This window comes from Callithrix jacchus, chromosome X, assembly GCF_049354715.1.
Source record: "Callithrix jacchus isolate 240 chromosome X, calJac240_pri, whole genome shotgun sequence".
NCBI lineage: Eukaryota > Metazoa > Chordata > Mammalia > Primates > Cebidae > Callithrix > Callithrix jacchus.
Genome location: NC_133524.1, coordinates 75,134,331 through 75,148,184, shown reverse-complemented (window position 1 = coordinate 75,148,184; position 13,854 = coordinate 75,134,331). Strand labels below are relative to the sequence as shown.

At 38.9% G+C, this 13,854-nt stretch overlaps 1 protein-coding gene across 40 annotated transcripts in view; it reads left to right on the top strand.

Annotated features, from left to right (window-relative positions):
• ATRX (ATRX chromatin remodeler) overlaps positions 1-6,480 on the top strand; it is a 316,685-nt gene extending 310,205 nt beyond the window's left edge. For all 40 annotated transcript variants that reach the window (XM_078363312.1, XM_078363309.1, XM_078363298.1 and 37 more), the window contains one exon: positions 3,607-6,480. In XM_078363312.1, coding sequence (XP_078219438.1) covers positions 3,607-3,885 — 279 coding nt within the window. In that variant the 3' untranslated portion in view covers positions 3,886-6,480. The remainder of the gene's footprint in view (positions 1-3,606) is intronic.
• The last annotated feature ends 7,374 nt before the right edge of the window (positions 6,481-13,854 follow it).

The window sequence follows — 13,854 nt, the reverse complement described above, 5'->3', positions numbered from 1 at the left end:
TTCTAGGGTAAAAGTTTTTTGTTGTTTTTGTTCCTTCACCCCTTTAAATGTCTCATGTCACTCTTTCCTGGCCTGTAAGTTTTTCACGGAGAAGTCTACTGCCAGATGTATTGGAGCTTTTTTGTATGTTCTTTCTTTTCTCTTGCTGTGTTTAGGGTCCTTTTTTTTTTTTCTGGCGGTCTTTCTGCTATTTTGTATCAGATGGGATTTTGCAGGACTCTTTCTTTATCCTTGACCTTTGAGAGTTTATTTAATGGTGGGAGTTAGTCTTCATTGGGTTAAATGTGCTTGGTGTTCCATAACCCTTTTGCTTGAAAATTGATACCTTTCTCTAGGTTTGGGAAATTCTCTGTGGTTATCCCTTTGAATATATACCCCATCTGTCTCTCTGCCTCCTCTTTAAGGCCAATAACTCTTAGATTTGCCCATTTGAGGCTATTTTCTAGATCTTGTAGATGTGCTTCGTTGTTTTCTGTTCTTTTTTCTTTTGTCTCCTCTGATGTTGCATTTTCAAATAGCATGTCTTCAAGCTCGCTAGTTCTTTCTTCTCCTTGATCAGTCCTGCTATTAAGAGACTCTTAATACATTCTTCAGTGTGTCAAATGCATTTTTGACTCCAGAATTTCTGCTTGATTATTTTAAATTATTTCAATATCTTTGTGAAATTTATCTGATGGAACTCTGAGTTTCTTCTCTGTGTTATCTTGAATTTCACTGAATTTCCTTAAGACAGCTATTTTGAATTCTCTGTCTAAACATTCACATATATCTGTCTCTCCAGGATTGGTCCCTGGGGCCTTATTTGGTTCATTTAGTGGTGGTGTGTTTCCTGGATGCTTGTGGACATTGATTCGTGTCTGGTTATTGAAAAGTTAGGTATTTATTATAGTCTTCACAATCTAGCTTTGTTTGTGCCCATACTTCTTAGGAAGGCTTTCCAGGTATTCGAAGAGAGTTGAGTATTGTGATCTAAGTTGTTGGTCACTGCATCTCTCTCTGCATTAGAGGGCATCCCAAGCTGGGTAATGCTGTGACTCTTGTAATCTTGCAGACTCATAAAGCTACCACCTTGGTGGTCTTGGATAAGATCTGGAAGAATTGTCTGGATTACCAGGCAGAGACTCTTGTTCTCTTCCCTTACTTTCTCCCAAACAGAATCAATCTCTGTGCTAAGCTATCTGTAAAATTGGTGGAGAGGTGACACAAGCACCCCTCTGACTCCCCCCACAGGGGCCACACTGGGTTAGACCTGAAGGCTGCATGGCAGTGGGTCTCACCCAAGCTCCACAGTAACCACTGCCTGGCCTCTGCCTTTGTTGGCTCAAGGTTCTAAGGCTCCACATTCAGCATGTAGCAAAGCCAGCCCCAGTTGTGTCCTTCCCTTCTGGGCTGCAAATGTCCCCCTACCCAAGACTGGTTCCAAGATGCTATCCAAGATCCAGGGCCTAGAGTCAGAAACTTTAGGAATCTGCTTGGAGCTCTATTCTACTTCGGCTGAGCTGGCACCCAAGCCATAAGACAAAGTCCGTTCTACCCTTCCCTCTCCTTTCCACAAGCAAAGGAGTCTCTCCCTGTGTCCACTAGCACCGCCCCCAACCCCAGACCCACATCAGGTACTGCCTGGCTACTGCTGATGTTCACTCAGGCCCCAAGCAAGGGCCCTTCAATCAGCTTGTGGTAAATGCTACCAGGACTGCAACTCTCTCTTCTGGGAAGTGGGCTCCCCTCCATCCCAGGAAAGGTCCAGAAATGCCATCTAAAAGTCAAGGCCTAGAATTAGGGTCCCCAAGGGTCTGCTTGGTACCCTACCCCACTGTGGTTGAGTTGGTACCTAAACCATATGTCAAAGTCCTCTTTACTCTTTCCTCAAGCAGAAGTCTCTTCCCATAGTGTCCACAGCTGGGAATGTGCTATGTCACACCTGAAGGTAGCATGTGTCTGAGTCTCACTGAAGGCCCACTGCAAGTACTACCTGATTATTCAGGGCCCAAGGGCTCTTTAGAGAGCAGGTGTTGAATCCTGCTGGGATTGAGTCATTCCCTTCAAGAGAACGAGTTTTCTCTGGCCAGGGTATGTCTGGAAATGTCATCTAGGAGCTAGGGCCTGGAACAGGGACCTCAGGACTCTGACTGGTGCCCTATCCTACTGTGGCTGAGGGTGACATTCAAGCAGCAAGACAAAGTCTTCTTTTCTCTCTCCTCTCCTCAAGCAAAAGGAAAGAATCTATCCTGGAGCTGTGAGCTATGCTGCCTGGAATTTGCAAAGTGGGGGCACGAGCAATCTCCTGGCCACCCTGGCTGGTGTCTCACTAGGTCACATGACCCCCAAGTCCAGTGGCTCTCAGCCCAGCACAGCAAATCACAGGACTTGGGAGTCTTTGTGGCTTAGATTGCCTTTCAGGTTTATTTAGGACCGCAGAACTCTTTAGTTTACGGTAGCAAAGCTTGTCAGAAGTCAGGTTCCGCCTGCTGGGATAGGTGATTTCCGTCTGGCTGTGGCCGTTATACATGCTCCCTCTGTGGGTACCAGCTGAGTTCTGCCTAGTGTTTCCTTTCACTGTGACAGGGCAGCACTGAGTTCCAATGCAGGGTCCCATAATCACTGTACTCTCCTCCAAACACACAGATTCTCTCTTCCTGCCACCCGGCTGCTGCCAGAGGATGACTCAAGGGTGGCATTGACAGTTCAAGACTGGTTTTCTGCCCCCTTTAGTGCCTCTTTCAGTGATATGAAGTTAAAATCTGGTACAATGATTACTCACCTGATTTTTGGTTCTCATGAAGTTGCTTTTATTGTGGATAGTTTTTCAATTTGGTGTTCCTGCAGGGAGGGCGATCAGTGGAGGCTTCTATTCAGCCATCTTGCTCTGCCTCCAGTCACATTTGCCATTGTTAAATAACCTCAAAATAGTAGTATACTTGTCAGTGTGTTTAATTTAAGAATAAAAAGTGAGCTATGGATGATACTTATCAAAGGTTTCTATTAAGTTATATAATTATTTAAAAGGGCACCGTATTCCAGGATCCTTGATCATGTTTCCCAACACAGTTGTTTGCCACCCTTCTGCCTTATACTCGGAAAATTCAACTCTTGACAACAGGGAATCCATTTCTGTGGCATGTATTTTACTTAGAAAGCACTGCAGGGTTATGTGGTTTTAAATTATATTAGGAAATTTGAGACATTCTAGGTCAGAATGATTCCTACTGCAAGTGCCTTTCCCTTTGGTGTTTGTCACTAAAATGTTTGTCTGTCATGTGAAATACTCAAAAGAATGAAAAAGAAAAGAATGTTGACAAAAAAATGCTGTAACTAATACTTAAGACTAATCACTGTGCGGAACCAGTTACTACGGCAACTAACCTAAATGCTGCTTGCAATACAGTAGTAAAGACATTAAGAGAATTTAGCCCTAAATGGTCTTACTAACTGGTTTCTACAGTAATGTTCCTGTGAATGCCATCAAATTAGCAATGGTGATAACTAACAATAATGTGTTTTCCTTTTGGTATGGTACCCCCTTAACAAATTGATTGTAAGTAAAAACTTGATACCTCTTTTGAGACAGGTCATGCACTTGTAACAACTCCCATTTTCTCTCTATAGTTAATCAGCTGTGTTCAGCGAATACTTATGAACAGAAGGCTCCAGCAGCAGTACAATCAGCAGCAACAGCAACAGATGACTTATCAACAAGCAACACTGGGTCACCTCATGATGCCAAAGCCTCCAAATTTGATCATGAATCCTTCTAACTACCAGCAGATTGATATGAGAGGAATGTATCAGCCAGTGGCTGGTGGTATGCAGCCACCACCATTACAGCGTGCACCACCCCCAATGAGAAGCAAAAATCCAGGACCTTCCCAAGGGAAATCAATGTGATTTTGCACTAAAAGCTTAATGGATTGTTAAAATCATAGAAAGATCTTTTATTTTTTTAGGAATCAATGACTTAACAGAACTCAACTGTATAAATAGTTTGGTCCCCTTAAATGCCAATCTTCCATATTAGTTTTACTTTTTTTTTAAATAGGGCATACCATTTCTTCCTGACATTTGTCAGTGATGTTGCCTAGAATCTTCTTACACACATTGAGTACAGAAGATATTTCAAATTGTTTTCAGTGAAAACAAGTCCTTCCATAATAGTAACAGCTCCACAGATTTCCTCTCTAAATTTTTATGCCTGCTTTTATCAACCATAAAATTGTCATAAAATTAATAAATTTAGGAAAGAATAAAGATTTATATATTCATCCTTTACATATAAAAAAAACAGCTGAGTTCTTAGAGTTGATTCCTCAAGTTACGAAATACTTTTATACTTAATCCATTTCTTGATTAAAGTGATTGAAATGGTTTTAATGTTCTTTTGACTGAAGTCTGAAACTGGGCTCCTGCTTTATCATCTCTGACTGAACGTTAGAACCTGAGAGTTATCTTTGACACAGAATTGTGTGCAATATTCTTAAATACTACTGCTCTAAAAGTTGGAGGAGTCTTGCAGTTATCTTAGCATTGTATAAACAGCCTTAAGTATAGCCTAAGAAGAGAATTCCTTTTTCTTCTTTAGTCCTGCCATTTTTTATTTTCAGTTATATGTGCTGAAATAATTACTGGTAAAATTTCAGGGTTGCGGATTATCTTCCACACATGAAATTTCTCTCTCCTGGCACGAATATAAAGCACATCTCTTAACTGCATAGTGCCAGTGCTAGTGCTTCATCCTGTTGCTGGCAGTGGGATGTGGACTTAGAAAATCAAGTTCTAGCATTTTAAGAGGTTAACACAGAAGTTGTGGTTGTTAGGTTCACACCCTGTTTTATGAACAATATCAAAATGGCAGAACCATTGCTGACTTTAAGTTCACATGAGGAATGTGCTTTAACAATTCCCAGTACTATCGGTATTGTGAAATATTCCTCTGAAAGGTAAGAGTCACTGGCTTCGATGCGCTTCTTTTCTCTCATCATCATGTTCTTTTACCCCAGTTTCCTTACATTTTTTAAAAATTGTTTCAGAGTTTTGGTTTTTTTTTTAGTTTAGATTGTAAGGCAATTATTAAATCAAAACTAATTCATCCAATACCCTTTTACTAGAAGTTTTACTAGAAAATGTATTACATTTTTTTTCTTAATCCAGTTCTGTAAAAATGACCTATAATTTTATTCAGGTACAATTTTGGTTACTTGGATTCTTAAAGAAAACATTGTTTTTGACTGTGGGAGTCAATTCAACATGGCAAAACCATTTTTGAAATGATGATATAACAGGTAGTGAAACAGCTTCAGAATTCAGAAAAAAAAAGAAAACTGGGTATAGGCTTTGCTCTAGGCATCACTGGATTAGACTGAATTTAACATTAGGTAAAACTGCTTTGAGTTGTTTGGATGATTAAGAGATTGCCATTTTTATCTTGAAATAACTAGTGGCAAAGCATCCGGGAGCACTAGAATTGTGATAATAGATTCTGTGAGGTTTGGTGGATCCCACCCCCACCATCCATGATGAGATATCACTAATAATTTTTGTATATTTAGATATTATGCCAGCCATGTAATCAGATTTATTTAATTGGGCGGGGCACGTGTGTATTTACTTTAGAAAAAATGAAAAAGACAAGATTTATGAGAAATATTTGAAGGCAGTATACTCTGGCCAACTGTTATCAGTTGGTATTTCTACAAGTTCAGAATACTTTAAACCTGATTTACTAGACCTGGGAATTTTCAACATGGTCTAATTATTTACTCAAAGACATAGATGTGAAAATTTTAGGCCACCTTCTAAAACTTTTTCACCATGGATGAAACTATAACTTAAAGAATAATACTTAGAAGGATTAATTGGAAATCAGAGTTTGAAATAAAACTTGGACCACTTTGCATACACTCTTCTCACTGACATTTTAGCTACATAATATGTACTTTGAGTATAACATCAAGCTTTAACAAATATTTAAAGACAAAAAAATCACGTCAATAAAATACTAAAAGGCTCATTTTTATATTTGTTTTAGATGTTTTAAATAGTTGCAATGGTTAAAAATGATGATTTAAAATGTTGCTTGTAATACAGTTTTGCCTGCTAAATTCTCCACATTTTGTAACCTGTTTTATTTCTTCGGGTGTAAAGCGTTTTTGCTTAGTATTGTGATACTGTATATGTTTTGTCCCAGTTGTATAGTAATGTTTCAGTCCATCATCCAGCTTTGGCTGCTGAAATCATACAGCTGTGAAGACTTGCCTTTGTTTCTGTTAGACTGCTTTTCAGTTCTGTATTGAGTATCTTAAGTACTGTAGAAAAGATGTCACTTCTTTAAGGCTGTTTTGTAATATATATAAGGACTGGAATTGTGTTTTTAAAGAAAAGCATTCAAGTATGATAATATACTATCTGTGTTTTCACCATTCAAAGTGCTGTTTAGTAGTTGAAACTTAAACTATTTAATGTCATTTAATAAAGTGACCAAAATGTGTTGTGCTCTTTATTGTATTTTCACAGCTCTGAAAATCTGTGCACATACTGTCTCATAGAAAATGTATAGCTTTTGTTGTTTTATATAATGGTGGTTCTTTTGCACGTTTAGTTATTTAATACTGAGAGGTCACGAAGTTTGGTTATTGAATCTGTTATATACTAAATTCTGTAAAGGGAGATCTCTAACCTTAAAAAAAATTTACATACCAGGAAGGCCATGTGTGTTTGTTAGTTTTGGATGTCTGTGTAATCCAGCCCCATTTCCTGTTTCCCAACAGCTGTAACACTCATTTTAAATCAAGCTGGGCTACCATCCCATACTTGATAGAAAAGCTGCTTACCATTCAGAAGCCATAGCAGGTAGATGGAAACCTTATTACCTGGCCTCCAAAGAAGCTGAATATTTTGTAGCCTTCCCTTAGCGCTATGCTCATTTTCCCTCCATTATCATAAAATCAGATCCATATTTATGTTCCCCAAACAAAACTTTTAAAGCAGTTATATATCTGTCCCAGGAGCCCTTGTTTCCTTTGAGGGTAGCATATTGTGAGACTATAGAGACTATTCTAACAGTAAAACAGGTCAATCCTTTTTACATGTTTATTTTACTTAAAATTATGTTCAGGTTATTACTACTTTATTTCACCAGACTCAGTCTCAAATGACTTGGTTATCTCCAAATCAAATCTACCCTTAGAGAATAAACATTTTTCTACCATTAATTTTTTTCAAGTCTATAATCTGAGCCAGTCCCAAAGGAGTGACCAACTTTAAGAAATGCTTTCATCTTTGCAACATTTTATATATACCATTATATGGGGTGAATAAAAAGTTTTAAATCCAAAATACATACTGTGTCAAAGCTCAATATCTGCCAGGTAACTAAACTGTTTACATCACTAGTGTTGGATATAATAACAGGATAGTGGCTCACCCCCAAGAGCTGCCATAAAATTCCCTTATGATAGGCACTACCACCCTCTCTTTGGAGTAACCTTCCTGACACCATTGTGCCCCTAAAGTAAGAGAATCATCCTTCCTCTTTGCTCTCTAGGGATCTTTCTGATCGTGACTGCTGCGCACACACCTTCACCAAGAAAGAGCATATAAATTGAGGCCTTCAGTAAAGAGACTAAGAATACAACTTTAATTGAAAGAATGAAGGAGTGAGGCAAATCCTAAAATAATGCAAGCAGGCTCTCTTTAATACAAACATACCACAAGCGATCTCTACCCAGCAACACTCCACAATCTGTTCCCGAACATTCTACCCTTCTCTGACAGAAACGTAAGGGAGGGAGGAGCTTTGCTGTAATCTTCAGCTATACATACCAGATGATTACTAAGATAATTTTATCTATTAAGTATACCCAGGTTCATCCCTGTGGTTCTTGTGTCAGATACATATTGGTTTTCAAGATAGGTAAAGAAAGGTGGCTTATCAGATGCAAGGATGGGATTTGCTTTAGTTATATGAGGAGAAAGTATAGTACTGAAACAGAACGAAGAGGGATCAGGGAAGAGACTTACATTGGAGTGGATTGAGCCTTGAAATCCTGAATGAGTAATTCAGTATAGAGGATAATGGGTTTGTGAGGCAGATGATATGTTTAGCAAGTAAGATGGTGATTTGGGTGAGGGTAATTTGGTTTAGAATGCAAGGTGAAGAAAGATTGGAGACAGGAAGATAATTAGTCCAAGCATGAAGGACAAAAGGAAAAAAAAATCATTAGAGGTTGCATAGGATAGTGAAGTTTTACAATGATACAAAAAAAACCTGTTATTTTACTCTTCCCCCTGAGAAGCCTTTGTTTTGGAATTTTTATTTTTACACACACAAAAGTTCACTTATTCTGATAACTCTCAAACGTAATGGTCTTTCTAAATTTTTTGCTACTCCTTTACATTTGCAGAAAGTGAGGTTGGTCCTTTGAGTGTAATTCTACTTTTTTCCCCAAGCCAGTTTTTAAGAGTCAAATACATTTCTGTTACATTTCCGTGGGACCCATTCATTCAAAGTGCTAGTATCTTTGTGGGTAATGTTATATTTATAAGCTTTCCTTAGTATTTTCAATGTGCTTTGTAGTTACCATGTGTTAACCTATACACAGCGTATCTGTGAGAGAAGTGAGAATAATTAACATTTTCCTTATGACAAGCTATAAGTGAAACCAAAATCAAATCTGTTGCACTTGAGGAGGCAAAAGACGTATTCTAGTTATTTAAATTCTCTGGGTCTTTCACATCTGCTTTGAGAAAAATGGGAAAATATAATACTTTGCCTGCTAGAGTGCAGGGGACTAGGCCAGGTGATCTCTTAAGTCCTGTTCACCTCCCTGAATTAAACTTTGCCCAAAATGCAATGTGTTTTTCTAACATTGCAGGGTAAATATGTAAACAGCATTAGAAATCTCTTCCCTTTGGCTGACCTTCTCCCCTACTAAGCTATACCTTTTCTTTCCCTCTGTGTAGAAAAATGAGAGGTCTGACAGACATTTTAATGACAAAGCAGGTAAGTTGTAATTGGCTCTAATTACCACTTCCACTAGCTGTAACCTTTATCTTTTGCCCAGAGGCTCTCCCAGAGCTTCCTACTGCCTTTGGAAATCGTTGCAGAAAATGAAAAAAACATGTTTAAGAATCTGATTCTTGTATTTTGATTGGCTGATTGGGTTATGAACATGACAAAACAACAATGAAAATGCAGATCGGTTTTGTGAAGCCCACTTTTAAGCAAATATTTGGTGATTTACCACTCTATTGTTTGTAACTGTAAAGCCAATTAGACCAATGTTTACATTGTCTGGTCTGGAAAAAGTTCATAGAGGCAATATTTGTTTATGTTGACTCCTATGTAACTACATGGAACACTTTTTGAGATGTATGTTTTATAGTCAAATTGTATGACAAAAAGAAAACTAATAGATGAATGAAACAGGAATCATTGCTTTTTTCTGTAGCTGTTTGTGCCCCTCATGCCAGTAGCAAAGCAGGTAGACACACTAGCCTATTGAATACATTCAATGAAAACAAAACCAAACTTAAAAGGTGGGAGGGGGACTTGGTTTACCACTATTTGAGGTCTTACTACTTTATCCCCAACTCTTAGTAAGTTTTCAACAATACAGCGTGGAGAGGTTGGGCTTCAAAGGCTTTAGCGATGCAGACTTACTTGGACCTAATTATCCTTAACAAAGTAAACCTTTTATTCTATTAGCAAGTTGTTCACCCTGTCTTCCCTGTCTTGCACACACTATCCCTGGATGTGCTAAGCTCAAACGAGGTGGCTGCCTGCGACATTTTTCCCCAACTCTAGTCTTATATTCTAGAAATGCCTGTTTGTGAGGTTGAGGAGGACTTGTAGAACCTTAGAGTGCCAGAGACAGTAGGGGTCTTAAAGTCCGTGTAGCCCATACCCCTCTCTTTACAATCCGGAAGACAAAGGCCCAGAGAGGGGAAAAGGTGCACCAGGGCACTCATGTCTTCTAACTTTTATTCCAGTTCTCATTCCACTCCATTCAGATGCCTTTGTTACATTTAAATTCTAATTCATTTTCTTCAATCCACCAGACAAAATTAAGCAAATTTTCAGAATAATGGGTACAGAGCTAAGCTTAAAAAATGAGAACTGTTTGTGAAAAGTAGAATATGTAAACCAAAATGAAAGGGTAACATTCTTGTATAACTGTAAAACAGGAAGCCCGCAAGACATCCCCTAAACCATTAATTCGGCATCCAGAATATTGGCTTCAGGATTTTGTTTCAGAGGGATATTTAATTTCTTTAAATGGTTCTTTTAACACACTCGGTATGGTTTACACTGATAGGATCAAGGAGCTCTGTTCTACTTTCTGGATCTCAGTATCCAGTGACAAGGATGGAATCATTCAGCCTTCCTTAGACCAGGCAAGTTTATGCACCAAGTACTTTAAAATCCTCCATTTCAAATGAGAAATGATATATTCATGAGAAAACAAAATAGCTCTGTGTTAGTATAGTGATCTCTGTCGGAATAAGGGTGACTGTTCTTGAGTTACAGAGCTGTACCACATGGATCATGAACAGTTTACATATATCCAAGGAACTGAAAGCAAAATGATTTTTTTATACAAGTTCTCCCTCTGTCACCCAGGCTGGAATGCAATGGTGCGATCTTGGCTCACTACAGCCTCGACCTCCTGGGCTCAAATGATCCTCCCACCTCAGCCTCCCAAGTAGTGGGACTACAGGGGTGCATCACTACACCTGGCTAATTTTGCTTAGTTTTTGTAGAGACAATGTCTCACTATGTTGGCCAGGCTGGTCTTGAAGTCCTGGGCTGCTCAAGTGATCCTCGCTTCAGCTTTCCAAAGTGCTGGGATTACAGATGTTAGCCAGTATGCCTGGCCCTAAAATGATTTTAATATGCTAGCACTTGGGAGCATGGTTCCATCTGTAAACTTGGACAAGTTACTTCATCTCTATGTATCTTCTCTCACACAGTGATCAAGATTTATTGAGCACCTATTGTGTTTCAGGCACTATGGCCAGTCCACTTTTCATTACTCCTATATTGCAGATGAGAAAATTGGTTTGAAATACTTAATTTGCCCAGTGTCTTACAACTACCTGAAAGAGGCAAATGGCAAATGGCAAATGTTTTTTCCCACTGAAGTAGCCTGCAATTCTTCCTTGAACTGTGATTTAACCTCAGCCAAACCAAATGCAAACATTTAGAGAACCTTATTTTGTTCTTTTGCATATTAGCTCTCACATCTGTTGTTACTTTAACCAAGACTTAAATAAAACAGAATACTCCCTGATATGATTTGGGTCTGTGTCCCCACCAAATCTCATGTTGAATTGTAATCCCCAGTGCTGGAAGTGGGGCCCGGTGGGAGGCGATTGGATCCTGGGGATGAGTTTCTTTTTTCTTTAAGTTCCGGGATACATGTGCCGAACGTGAAGGTTTGTTATATAGGTATACATGTGCCGTGGTGGTTTGCTGCACCTACTGACCCGTCCTCTAAGTTCCCTCCCTTCACTCTCCACCCCCAAAAGGCCCTGGTGTGTGTTGTTCCCCTCAGTGTCCATGTGTTCTCATTATTCAACACCCACTTATGAGTGACAACATGCAGTGTTTCGTTTTCTGTTCCTGTGTTAGTTTGCTGAGGATGATGGCTTCCAGCTTCATCCATGTCCCTGCAAAGACATGCTCTTATTCCTTTTTATGACTGCATAGTATTCCGTGGTATATATGCATCACATTTTCTTTATCCAGTTTATCATTGATCGGCATTTGGGTTGGTTCTATGACTTTGCTATTGTAAATAGTGCTGCAATAAATATATGTGTGCATTTGTCTTTATAGTAGAATGATTTATATTCCTTTGGCTATATACCCAGTAATGGGGTTGCTGGGTCAAATGGAATTTCTGGTTCTAGATCCTTGAGGAATCCCCACACTGTCTTCCACAATGATTGAACTAATTTACACTCCCACCAACAGTGTAAAAGTGTTCCTATTTCTCCACAGCCTTGCCAGCATCTATTGTTTCTTGGCTTTGTATTAACTGCAATTCTAACTGGTGTGAGATGGTATCTCATTGTGGTTTTGATGTGCATTTCTCTAATGATCAGTGATGTTGAGCTCTTTTTCATAAGTTTTTTGGCCATGTAAATGTCTTCTTTTCAGAAGCATCTGTTTATATCCTTTGCCCACTTTTTGATGGGGTTGTATTTTTCTTGTAAATTTGTTTAAGTTTCTTGTAAATTCTGGATATTAGACCTTTGTCAGTGGATAGATTACAAATTTTTTCTCCCACTCTGTAGGTTGCCTGTTCACTCTGATGCTAGTTTCCTTTGCTGTGCAGAAGCTCTTTAGTTTAATTAGATCCATTTGTTGATTTTGGCTTTTGTTGCAACTGCTTTTGGCATTTTTGTTATGAAGTCTTTGCCTATGCCTATGTCCTGAATGGGACTGCCTAGATTTTCTTCTAGAGTTTTTAATGGTTTTAGGTTTTACATTTAAGTCTTTAATCCATCTTCAGTTAATTTTTGTATAAGGTGTAAGGAATGAGTCCGGTTTCAGTTTTCTGCATATGGCTAGCTAGTTTTACCAGCACCATTTTTTGAATAGGAGATTCTTTCCCCATTGCTTGTTTTTGTCAGGTTTGTCAAAGATCAGATGGTTGTAGAAGTGTGATGTTATTTCTGATGTCTCTGTCCTGTTCCATTTTTCTATATGTCTGTTTTGGTACCAGTACCAGGCAGTTTTGGTTACTGGAGACTTGCAGAATAGTTTGAAGTCAGGTAGCATGATGCTTCCATCTTTGTTCTTTTTGCTTAGGATTCTCTTGGCTATGCAGGGTCTTCTTTGAGTTCATATAAAATTTAAAGTAGTTTTTTTTCTAATGCTGTCAAAAAAGGCAATGGTAGTTTGATGGGAATAGCATTAAATCTTTAAGTTACTTTGGGCAGTATGGCCATTTTCATGATATTGATTCTTCCATTCCATGAGGATGGAATGTTTTTCCATTTGTTTGTGTCCTCTTTTGTTTCCTTGAGTAGTGGTTTGTAGTTCTCCTTGAAGAGGTCCTTCACATCCTTTGTTAGCTGTATTCCCAGGTATTTTATTCTCTTTGTAGCAATTGTGAATGGGAGGTCATTCATGATTTGGCTCTCTGCTTGTCAATTATTGGTGTAAAGAGATGCTTGTGATTTTTGCACATTGATTTTCTATCCTGATAATTTGGTAAAGTTGCTTATCAGCTTAAGAAGCTTTTGGGTTGAGACAACGGGGTTTTCTAGCTGTAGGAACATGTTATCTGCAAACAAAGATGATTTGACTTTCTGTCTTCCTATTTGAATACCCTTTATTTCTTTCTCATTCCTGATCACCCTGGCCAGAACTTTCAATACTATATTGAATAGGAGTGGTGAGAGAGGGCACCTTATCTTGTGCCATTCTTAAAAGCTTCCAGCATTTGCCTATTCAGTATGATATTTGCTGTTAGTCTGATGGGCTTCCCTTTATAGGTTCCCTGACTTTTCTCTCTGGCTGCCCTTAACACTTTTTTCTTCACTTTGACCTTGGAGAATCTGATAATTATATGTCTTGGGGTTGATCTTTTCATGGAGTATCTTAGTGGTGTTCTCTGTATTTCCTGAGTTTGAATGTTGGCCTCTCTTGCTAGGTTGGGGAAGTTCTCCTAGATAATATCCTTGTCAGGTCTCCATATGCAGGCCTGGAGCCTGAAAGTCTGAAGTTCTACTTGCCTCAGCTGATGTCTCCCACTGCCCCCACTCCCCCCTCCCAACTATATTCACCATTGTCCCTAATCAATCATTGGGAAGCAGAGCTTCCCGGACAAGTGCCTCACCCAACCCTGC